We start from the raw sequence: 12037 nt of genomic DNA on the forward strand, positions 1-12037 counted from the left end.
CAAAATTAGCTGATTGGATGTATAGATGAACTCCAAATATTCTTTCAGTTTCCACATCTTATAATTCTAAATCTTAGCAGGGCCTGCCATATAGTTCTGTAGCTTCTCCTAATAGCCATTTCACTTCTGGGCTTTCAACATTTGTTTCTTAGCTCTACTTTCAATTTTTAGTTTCGGGAGGTGAAAGCTAGAGGAGGAAGAGTAGGAATTGGTGGGTATTCAATCTTTGTGCCTGGGCCACAGGGTAGGAAGCTCTGGTTGTCGTTTCAGCAATTATTCCTTCATAACCTGGTCAACTGGAGATAATTTTGTCTTTTTTTCCCCCACAATTTCTTTTTCTGAGAACTCTTTTGTCTTCTTCCCTTGCAACCATCACCCTACCCCTAAACTCTTGCTGTTCACTGGCCTATACTCATATATTGATTGTTGTGACTGAATTATATATATAATGATTATTTCAACAAATAATTGAGCACCTACTATGTACTAGATAAGCAGTTTTCAAACATTTTGGTATCAGGACCCTTCTATATGCTTAAAAATTATTGAGGGCCGCCCCCAAAGCTTTTGTTTACATGGATTATATCTATAGATATTTACTGAATTAAAGTAAAACTGAGAAAAACCTAAGCTACTGATTTTAAAAGAGCAACAGTAAACCTATTACATGTTAACAACATAAAAAAATAAAACACAACTATATATTCAAAATGAAAAAAGTGAGAGAAGTAGCACTGTTTTACAAATCTGCAAATCTCTTTATGTTAGGCTTAATATAAGATAGCTGGAATCTTGCATGCTTGGTTCTGCATTTAATCTATCACTTTGGGGTTTGCAATAGTTTCCTGGGGCTGCTGTAACAAATTACCTTAGTGGCTCAAAACAACAGAAATGTAATCCCTTATAGTTTTGGAGGCCAGAAGTTCAACATCGGTCTCACTGAGCAGAAATCAAGGTGTGCTCAGGGAAGCACTCCCTCTGGAAGCTCGAGAGGAAAATTCATTCCTGCCTCTTCCAGCTTCTGGTGGCTGCTGGCATTATTTGTGACTACTTGTTCCAATCTCTGCCTCTGTCTTTACATCAATTTCTCCTCTTTTGTGTGTGGTGGCTAATCTCCCTCTACCTCTCTTTTTATCTTTTTCTATAAATTTATTTATTTATTTATTTTTGGGCTGCGTTGGGTCTTTGTTGCTGCACGCAGGCTTTCTCTAGTTGCGGTGAGTGGGGGATACTCTTTGTTGTGGTGCAGGGGCTTCTCATTGTGCTGGCTTCTCTCGTTGTGGAGCATGGACTCTAGGCGCACAGGCTTCAGTAGTTGTGACACGTGGGCTCAGTAGTTGCGGCTTGCGGGCTCTAGAGCTCAGGTTCAGCAGTTGTGGTGCATGGGCTTAGTTGCTCCGCGGCATGTGGGATCTTCCCGGGCCAGGGCTTGAACCCGTGTCCCTTGTGTTGGCAGGCAGACTCTCAACCACTGCGCCACCAGGGAAGCCCTGCCTCTTTCTTATAACAACATTTATCATGGCACTTAGGGCCCTCTGGGATAATCCAGGATAACTTCTTTATTGCAAGATCCTTAATTTAATCACATCTGTGCAAGTTTTACTATATAAGAAAACATTCACAAAGTCCAAAGATTAGGATATGACCATATCCTTGGGAGACAGTATCAGCCTACCACAGGTTGGTATGTTGTTTAAGTTTATGAAGAAAACCTGGTCTCACACAGATATGTAGTTCAGGAAAAAAGAGTATTTTAATAGCCTTTTCAAATAATTGTGGATATTCTTCATTGATACCATACCAAAACTCAACAAGCAGTAGTTTCTTAAAGGTTTGTTGCAATTTTAAAATATATCAGTGAACTTTTTGTATAGGGTTACATTAAAATCATTGGTCTATATTCATTTTAAATAGATCTTCAGTCCATGCATAATTTTATAACATCATGCATTGATCATTTGGGAAATATTGTTTCATTGAGTTATACAGATCTTCTGAATACTGACACTTTTAATTATACACTATCAAAAAATAACATTCATTAATATCACCACTGATCTTGTCAGAACAGTTCTTACATATTAAGATTACCAGACTCCTGGTAGCAGATACACATTTTTCAAAATTCCAATTTACTCTTGAAAGTTTGAATTTTATTAGTGGTAATGAATACTGTCAGTTATTTTTCTTGAGGCGACAGACTCACTGCTCATTTTCAAGAAAGCCATTGTTTGTTAATCATTATTTCAATTAAAATTGTATTCCATGAAGAAAAGTGGCTGGTTCAGCTTTCAAGTCAAACCGCACCAGTGCTTTTCCTTGAGAAACCTTGGTTACGTGTCAGAACTGCTTTAAGTGTACTCCCCATTTTGTCACACACAGTATTTAAAAGAAATGTACTCAAGGGTTGATATTTAATAAAATTAAAAATTCTTACTGCTTCATTAAAGATATTCTTTTGTGAAACTGGCTTTTTTTTTTTTTTTAATGTGAGTGTCAGTGGTGAAGAGTACAGTTGGGAGCCTCTGCCTTGATTTGTGCCAAGGTGCCAGCAGTTTTGCCCAGTATTGCTTTTATACAATTAGTGCAAATATCAGCACAGTTGTTCCAGAATAAACTATGAGATAAAAAAATTGTACAATGTTTTATTTCAGCATCACTTTAGTTTATTGCCAGGCATTTATATAGATCTTCAAGTATTAGCTGGTGCTGCCACCTGACAGATACAAGCAAAGCAACAAGACTAGCTACACCTATAATTATATAATTTTTGTCCATCTTAAAGACAGTATAATTCTGCAGATAGGATATTCACTCAGTCTTTATGTTTGCAACGGAATTTCTAATTGGGTGAGTTACTGCATCTTTGGAAAACAGCACTGCCATGATTTCTTTGACTGATTTTTCATCTAGCAGACATTCACTCAGTAATGTACAGGCTTTATTAGTCTTTCAGCTATCATATGTCCTTCTCCAGCCAGTGCAATACAATAATTTAACCTGTAAAATGCTTCAGTTGGTTTTTCATTTCTACTTTGAAAAGTGGTAAAAAAAAAAAAAAAGCTTTGGCTTTTAAAGAGGTTATAATTTTTATTATTTATTTATTATTTTTTTAGGTTATCATTTTTTAAATATTCAATTCCCTTTTCTTTAAACTCTGAATGATTGGTCTCAAAATGATGCCTCAACCTACCTGGCACCATAATAGTGCTTGAAAATATTCTGTTGAATAAGACAAAATAAGGTAAATCATTAACATCTCTAACGTCAGGGAAAAGAAATAAGCTTTTGTCACATTTTCCTTTCTTATTTACAGTTTCACCTAGATTATTCCCTTTACCTGAGTCAGAATCCTCTGATATTGATGTCAATATCATATTTTTCAGCATCTTTAGATATGGGAGATTGAGAAAGCAGGTCTTCTAATCTCCCTCTTGTGAATCAATGAAAGAATCTAAAATTTAAAAAAATTATAAAAATTTTATTTTAGAATAAAAGATTAAATTCTAAAAAATAACAGTTTTAGATAAAGTTGAAATATTTAGAAAAGTTTTCAATAAATTAAAAATATTCTTGCAAAACAAGTAAACAAAATGAACTTTTTTCTTGTGTTTCTACATAGGCACAAGGAGAATTTAGGGATTTCAAAATACCATTTATTAGATGATTAAATGAGGAGAGATAAGTATAAATGAATGTAGACAAAATTCTTTCTTAGGGAGAAATGGAAACTTTTATTCGAGCCAACTGAGGATTACAACCTGGGAGACAGTCTCTCAGAGAGCTCTGAGAACTGTTCTGAAGAGGTAGGGGGGAGGCCAGTAGTATATGTGACTTTGGTGTAGGGGTATGTGCAATCAAGCATTCATTCACCTTGGTAGAAGGTTACTGCTATTTGTGAGGAATAGATATATTAGTTAATGGTTTTAGTGCTTTTCTAAGTATAAGAAGATGCTGGGTTCATAAAATTTTCTCCTAAAAATATCTAACTATCTGAGGGCCAGTTCTGTCAGTTTTCCAGAGCACAAAGTGCCTCATGCTGAATTCTTTTCAGGGTATATTGTAGGTCAGCAACTACAGTGGCTAATGACTTGATTTTTGTGTAACTGAATGATAGGTAACATTCTTTATTTTACAATCCCTTCCCTTTTGGTCTTACTTTTGACTAAGGTTTAGGAGTCATTTCATGACCATTTGTCCCATGGTGCTAGGAATGCTCATTCCCAGGTCAGGCAAGGATTTCATTGATATGTCCCTCACTGTGCTATTACTGGACTAGACCCTGTTAACAGTAATCAAAAGCTTCTGTACTGCCTGTCTTACTAGTCTGTTACGGTCCAGGAAACGGTTCCCTCTTGTTGCTTCTTCCCATATTTGGAGTTACACTGTTAAGGTCATTGATCTTATAGGACTATATATTTGACCAATAGTTTCAAATCACCTAATCATCATTAATTTTATCTGAGGCTCAGCCACACATTTGGTGATGCAAAAAAACAATAATCTTATAAAATACGTGGAATACAAGTAATGTTCTAAGTAAATATTTAAGGTAAGAACTTCCACTAGGTGTGGCCCAGTATCTCCCCAGGTTATATGACCAGCCTGTTGTGTACCACCCGCTATCTTTAAGGGAAATGATATACTGGCATTGTACATAAAGTTCACCAAGGTTGTCTGCACATACAAGGTGAGTGGTGGAGCATCGTGACCCCTTAGAGGATTGAGAAAGGAATGTTATCTTCTAAGAGTTACATGGCTGGTGCCAGAAGAAGAAAAACTGATCTTTACGGCTGAGCAGATACTTCTGCCATGGGGGAAGTCTGGTTAATGCATGATGCAGATGCACAATGAACACTAGAGGGGAGACAGGAGGCCCAAATGGGCGGAGAAAAATTTTATGTCTAAATTTCTCATCTTGCCTTAAAATATGAATTTTTATTTCATCATGAAGATAGCTTGTAAGAACACACTAGAAGTACTGAGGACAAACTGAGTTAATCTCTGAAAACGCACTTACACCCTAAACCTTAGATGGATCTATAAAATACAAGAGTAGTACTCAAGCACACACTTCATCAGTCAGTTGAGAGGTTCTAAGTCCTCTATCCTCTTGAAAACTTCTCTATACGCTCTGGAGAGGATGAGAGTGAAAACAACAAATAACATTTAAGTAATATTATGAATATAATTTTGACTTCCTGGATCCTTTGTTAGGGTCTCCTTCAGAACTCACCAGACTACATTCTCAAAAGTACTACACTAGATTCTGTTCTAGATGGAAGCTGAGGTACAGCAATGAATAAGACAGGGAGATACATATTTATGTAGTGGCAACTGCCATCAGTTCTACAATGGAAAAGAACAGAGCGTTGTGAGAGGATAGGACTGCGACCTGCTGGGCAGGAGCAGGGGATCTGGGGGGCGCGGGGGTGGCCAACCGACCACTTCCCCTTGCTGGCTGCCTCCCCAAACCCCAGGAGAAGGGGGGCGGAGGGGAAGGGACAGTGGCCAAGAGTCCCCCGTACGCGGCGGGCGCTGAACCCAGAAGGATGAATCCACAGGACAGCCACGCCGTCATTCAACACCACCAGGGTCCCCGGCACCGCCAGGGCCAGGGCCGTGCGTGGCGCCGGGGCCCAGCATCGATTCTGCCCCTCCGAGTGCGGCCGAGGGAGGTGGGCGGATTGCCGGTGGTCCCCCAGTCAGTGAGAGGCCGCCGAGAGAGGGCCAGGAATGGCCACCTCCCGCGTGCGGTCTCGGGCAGCGCGTAGGCGGCCAAAGGGAAAGGGAGACTTTTGCGGCCGAAGTATAAGAGGGACGGACGGCAGCGGCTACCTCAGGAGGACCCAGAGAAGCTCGGAACGCAGGGGTTGCCATCGAAACCGGGAGCCTCCCGCCCTTCTGCTCCTCCACAGGAGGACCACGTCCACGCAGGCTTGGCGCGCGGTCTTTCGCTTGCGGACTCTCGCGCCCTCCCGCGGCGTCTCTCTAGAACGACACTGTGCTTGTCCGCGCAGAACGCGAATAAAGATTTCTTTTTCAGACAAACAGGAAGTGCCTACGGAGGCCGGGGAGGCGGCGGGGCAGGGCCTGGGCATGAGGCCGGGCGGCGACCGGAGCGCGGGTGGCGGCGGCGGCGATGAGCGACATCGTGGAGAAGACGCTGACGGCGCTGCCGGGACTATTCTTGCAGAACCAGTCGGCTAGCGGGCCCGCGGCCGCCAAGGCGTCCTTCTCCTCCCGACTGGGCGGCCTGGTCCGCGGCATCACCGCGCTCACCTCCAAGCACGTAGGTGTTCTCCGGACCGGGAGGTCAGGGGCGCCTCGGGGAGGCCCCCTCGCTGGGAGGCTCCGGTCCGGCGGCGAGCCTCCGGGGCTGGCCGTGAGGCGTGTGTGTCTGTCGGTCCTGGCGTCTGTCCGGAAGCGTCACTTTGCTGCCCGGACTGACAGCTGGGAGGCCGGGTTTCCACGGTTGGCCCTGACACTGACTCATTATCTGGGACAGATATCTTTAATATTTGAGCCTCCGTGTGTTTCTTGAACGTTGACATAACAGAGTACCAATACATATTTCATAGGTTGTTTCGAGAGTTAGGTGAGACATCGAGCGTGTGAAACTACCAGGTGCCATGGAAATGTCAGCATTATTCTTCTAAAGTTTCTTTCGCACTCGCGTTCTTTCTGGCTCCCGGTTCTTTCAACTGCTAGATGTCCTACACTAGAACAGACCCTGCCATTTGAACCTGTTGTTCAGTATGTTTGGGGAGCTTGAGGTTCTTAGGTTAGACCTACGGGTTGGGCAAAGAAAAAGCATAATTCTCCGCAAATGCAGTATTTGCTGAGTAAGTCTCTGCCTCAGATGGGCTTTGAAAACGAGCAGTTATAATGGAAGTTTTTAAGTTCCCACAGACTTTCAAAGCTTCAAGGGTTTTGTATCTTAAAAAAAGATCATGTGGTAGGTCAAAATCTGTTCAAAAGATATTTGTGGAAGAGACTGTGTGTTAGACCCTAAAGAAACAGTGTAAAACACATTTCCTTTTCCCAAGGAATTGGTCCTTCATCTTAGGCTTAAGACAGCTGTAAGCAGTATACAGTGAAATATGTGTCAGGAGAGAAGAAAAGACAAAGAGAGAAGGTTTTTCTTCAAAGTGCTCTGAGGGTTTAAAAAACTTCCTTTTTAAACTGAAATAAGATTATGTTGTACTGGGGAGGATCTGCTTCACATTCAAAAATCACAAAAAACAATTATTTGTAGACTTGATATCGCTTGTCTTAAAATTTTGTCCTTTGCTAGTTTTTATGAGGTGGCTGAATGAAATAAAATACTTTTGGTTTTAAACTGCAGTTTGAAACTGTACATAAGGTATCTAAATGTAGCAGTACTTCACTAGCATTGTTAGTTCTTGGTTAGTCACCTAATGGGCACCTGCTAATTCAATGTGTAATTTAAAGATAGCATGATATTCGTCAAAATTGGGGCCAATTTTCAAGTGCTTAAGGAGGTGAAATACAATACAGACAGTAGAAGTAACCATATCAGTGTATTTATTCTGTGTGTGAGAGAGAGAGATGGGAAGTGAGGGAAAGGATGCAAACAATAAGGAAAAAAGGATAGGGAAGAAGAATATAGTTTAAGGGAAAAAGAACAGTTTCTGTTTCTGCCTTCTTACCCTGTTTCTGTAGTCCATGAAGAAGGAGAAGGTGTGAGAACCTTATTCTGGGTCACTACATAAAGAATTGCTTTTCTACTTTCTCCCCACTGTTAACTTGTTAAAAAAACCATTTTCTGCTAACCCGTCCTTAAGGGGACAGTAACTGAGTGAAGAAAAGAGGAATGGTGAGTTAGCATGAAAATACTTATTCTTTCCAGGAATGATTCTGAGGGTTGGAGAAATGCCCGTAGGCAATCTTAGGTGCAAAATTTTTGTAACTCTCCTTTAAAATAATGTTTCTTTTTTATTGAAAATATTATGTTATATTTTTCCCTTTAAAAATACTGTTACAGTTTAAAAAGATGGTTATTCATGCATTCAAATATTTTCATTTTTTCAGGAGGAAGAGAAATTAATCCAGCAGGAACTGAATAATCTGAAAGCAACTGTTTCTGCTCCTGCTACAACTCTGGTAAGTTTGCATAGTCAGTGCCAGCACATTTTGAATTTGAAATCTGGTCCACTGTGGACTCAATAGGGGCATTAATTGATCAGTTGCTAAAATCTAATTTATCACAGTCGAGATCAGTTATGGATGGTAACAAGTCAGACATTAACTTTAGCCTTTTATTGTTGACTGGCTACACCAGAGCAAGACTTGCTTGACTGTTGTCAGTTCAGTGCCAACATGATGATAGTTACATAAATGTGGGACTCCTGGGACCCCAAGGCTGATCTTATTGTTTTAATGTTGTGCACTGGGAGAAGGTTAGGACACATCATTTAAAATAATATTTTCAGGGAACTTCACAGGTGGCTCAGTGGTTGGGAGTCCACCTGCTAACGCAGGGGACATGGGTTCCATCCCTGGTCCGGGAGGATCCCACATGCCATGGAGCAGCTAAGACCATGTGCCACAACTACTGAGCCTACGCTCTAGAGCCCGTGAGCCACAACTACTGAGCCCGTGCGCCTCAGCTACTGAGGCCCGCATGCCTTAGAGCCTGCACACTGCAACTACTGAGCCCACGTGCTCTAGGGCCCACGTGTTGCAACTACTGAGCCCGCGTGCTGCAGCTACTAAAGCCTGCGCACCTAGAGCCTGTGCTCTGCAACAAGAGAAGCCACTGCAATGAGAAGCCTGCGAACTGCAACGAAGAGTAGCCCCCGCTCACTGCAACTAGAGAAAGCCCACGCACAGCAACAAAGACCCAACGCAGCCAAAAAAAAAGAGTAAAAAATAAAATAGTATTTTCAGACCCGAATTGGTATATTGTAAATCTCTCATTTTACTGTTATATCTTGGAATATAGGTTGGCTGACAAGGTAGAAAAGTGATTTTCTTGCTGTAAAACTGAGTATATTGCACAATAGCTAAATCAGGATCTAGTTTTTTAAAAACTTGGTTCCATATAATTTGATTTTCAAACAGCATTCATTCAGCAACTATTTAAGCTGTGACCACCATATGCAGACCACTGTGGGACTGTGGGACTGTCCCTACAAAGTTAGATTAAGGCCTACTTTTTTTTTCTTTCAATTTTTATGTGGTTTCAGATAATGAGATTTTTCCAAGCAACGTTTTTTCAGCAGATATTTTGTGAGTGCCTTCTTTGTGTAAGTTGCTGTGGAATACACTTCTAATAAAAATATTGCGGTGATCATTTTGCATGAATACATGATTATGTATGTGAATAACACTTGTAAAGACTGAGAGGATATATATATTTCCTTTTATGGTCATAATAATATGTGGACAAATGAAACTCAAAACATAGTTAATGTGATCTATGTGTGTATGTGTGTATATGTATGTGTATGTATAGATATATATATGTTTTTATGTGTATGTATAAAATCATTGTGTGTTATGATACTTAATAGAAATGTTACAGAGAAATGGCTTCTCTCGTTTCATTTAGTTTGATTTCCATTTTCTATAATTGGCACCAGTAAATACAGTTTTCATGTTACCAGGCATAAACCTGGTGTTGACAGAATTTAGATAAGTAGGTAGAAGTTAGGGAGCCAGAGTTCGAAGGAAGATTTTATAATATTTATGGCCATCCAACTCTGGGCATACTTTACAGAATAGTCTGTCCCTGAGGTGGTCATGTAGAAGTTGGATTATAATTTGTTAAAGAAATTTTCTAGAGTGAATTCCTACATTGGGAAAAGCATTTTCTACTTCTCCAAAAATAAGAGAATAATAATGTATGCAGTAGGATTTTACTTAAACAAAGTCCATAATGACTTTTGAAAAACTATGAGATAAAATGTTACAAAATCAGGTTTGATACATAATGGCTTAAATGAACACTTTCACTCCTCATTGATGTAGAAGCCTTTGAAGAGGCTTCCAGTATACTTTAAGCTTGTTTTCTCAGTGTTTAATAGTTTTAATTAATGTGCTGATGGATTAACTTTTATTAAACACAAGTGACCTAAATTAAATCATTAAACATTATTCCTTAAGATTTTCCTATGGTTTATTTTTAAACTCTTCATATTTACATGTACGTGTGTGTGTGTATATATATATATAATCTACTCTCTGTATATAATATATATGAAATATTAAATGTTATTCTTTAAAACATTTTATTTTACTGTTTCTTAAGCATTTTTTGATTCAGTAATCCTGTAATATATTAACCCTAATTAATTTTTAGATATTAAAATAGTCTGAGCTTTTCTTATTTTGAAACACATTTATATTTTAAATTTTTGATTAAAATTTGCTATAAATATTGATGCAGATATTCTCATACTAAGAAAACAGACTTGTAGAATCTCTTAAAACAAGTTATTAGCTCGTGTTGTAAATATTGAAAGATCCAGTTAAGTTAAATATTGGAATGATTATACCATTAATGAAATCATAATAGTTGTGAGAATTGTTGAAAAAGTAATGCTTATAAAACAAACTATCGCCTATTATAATATATAGCGCAGTAATTCTGAAGAAACTCCAGGTGCAATTTAGTCTTTAAATGTGAAAAATATTTTCATTACAGAAATTATTACCAACTTGTGGGAGCTCTATGTATGCTTTCATTTGACAAAGTATATTAAAATGATGTGCTGCATTCTAGAAGCCACATTAGAGTACCATGAGTGAAATTTTGTCTGAGGACCATGTGTCTCACATTATAACCAAATTTTGTGCAAGGGACACCTAGAATTAGAAATAGCTACATTTGATTTATTTTGTATTGTTGCCAGTAACAAAATATTGAGATAATTTTACTAAAATTTGTACTGTTGGTAGTTAAATTTGGGAGAAACTCTTTATAAAGTCTGACTTTGGGTGATTAATTTATATATGTTATTTCTTCAGTGCCAGGATTAAAGAAGTCTCTTATTAAACGATTACAACATACTAAAAAAAAGTCAAAGCATTCTATTTATTTATACTGTTACTAGATATTTTGTTTTTCAGAAAATGATGAAGGAATGTATGGTGAGACTTATATATTGTGAAATGCTTGGATATGATGCTTCCTTTGGTTACATACATGCAATCAAGTTGGCACAACAAGGAAACCTTTTAGAAAAAAGAGTAGGTATGTATGTGTTTAAGACTTTTGCACTTAATGTTGTCCTTAAAGTTCTGGCTGTTATATAAAGTGAATGATGGCAGGTGTGTAGTATGTTTTTAGAATACTGCCTTGTGATTTCCAAAGCTTTAAAAGATAACACTTCAAAAACTCACAGCCTAAAATGGAATCAATTTTCCTGATTCATAGCATTTTGGAGTTATAGAAAAGATGAAAAATTGCCTGTTCTTGTGATGGTAGTTAGATGACTTTGTCAAAACTCATTGAACTATATACTTAAAAGGGTGAATTTTCTTACATGTAAATTATACCTCAGTAAAGCTGATTTTAAAAAGGCTGTCTTAACCTCATCAGTTTAATGATAAGGGATGATTTTTTTTATAGACAAAAACTGAAATTGACTTGAAAAATTTTCGGTATCCTGCTCCTAGTTTCACAATTGTTAACTGTGAGGATTTGAGGTATCTTTTAAAAAATTTTGTTTCTATAATCAACCTTTAAGTCTATTAGGAAAACAAGGACTTATATCTTGTATTCATATACGTACAGCTTTATATCAGAAACTTAAGAAGGAAGCACTTTGGAATAATATAGGAGTAGAACATGCTCTTATTCAAAGAAGTTGATAGTGTCATGTTGTCAGGGACCAACATTCTTCTCAAGTTATATTGACCTGTGCTGTCAGATGATGGGTACGGCATGGGAGATGTCTTGGTAAAGACTCTGAGACTATATGAACACAGTGTTCCACTTGTTGAATCTCACTCCACCGAAAATACTCTTTTGTGTTCTAGATTTGTTACATTCTTCCCTCCAAGTAGA

General features: G+C 38.6%; 1 protein-coding gene across 4 annotated transcripts in view; it reads left to right on the forward strand.

The window, feature by feature from the left end:
* The first annotated feature begins 6057 nt into the window (after positions 1–6057).
* The window catches only part of AP4E1 (adaptor related protein complex 4 subunit epsilon 1), a 72618-nt gene continuing 66638 nt past the window's right edge, over positions 6058–12037 (forward strand). For 3 of the 4 annotated variants that reach the window (XM_060096835.1, XM_060096838.1, XM_060096837.1), the window contains exons 1-3: positions 6058–6292; positions 8056–8127; positions 11098–11221. In XM_060096835.1, the coding sequence (XP_059952818.1) occupies positions 6143–6292; positions 8056–8127; positions 11098–11221 (346 nt within the window). In that variant the 5' untranslated portion in view covers positions 6058–6142. Of the gene's footprint in view, positions 6293–8052; positions 8128–11081; positions 11222–12037 lie in introns of those variants that run through there. The other variant, XM_060096836.1, reaches the window with a different exon arrangement.

The sequence above is a fragment of the Mesoplodon densirostris genome, chromosome 4 (genome assembly GCF_025265405.1).
Source record: "Mesoplodon densirostris isolate mMesDen1 chromosome 4, mMesDen1 primary haplotype, whole genome shotgun sequence".
Taxonomy (NCBI): domain Eukaryota; kingdom Metazoa; phylum Chordata; class Mammalia; order Artiodactyla; family Ziphiidae; genus Mesoplodon; species Mesoplodon densirostris.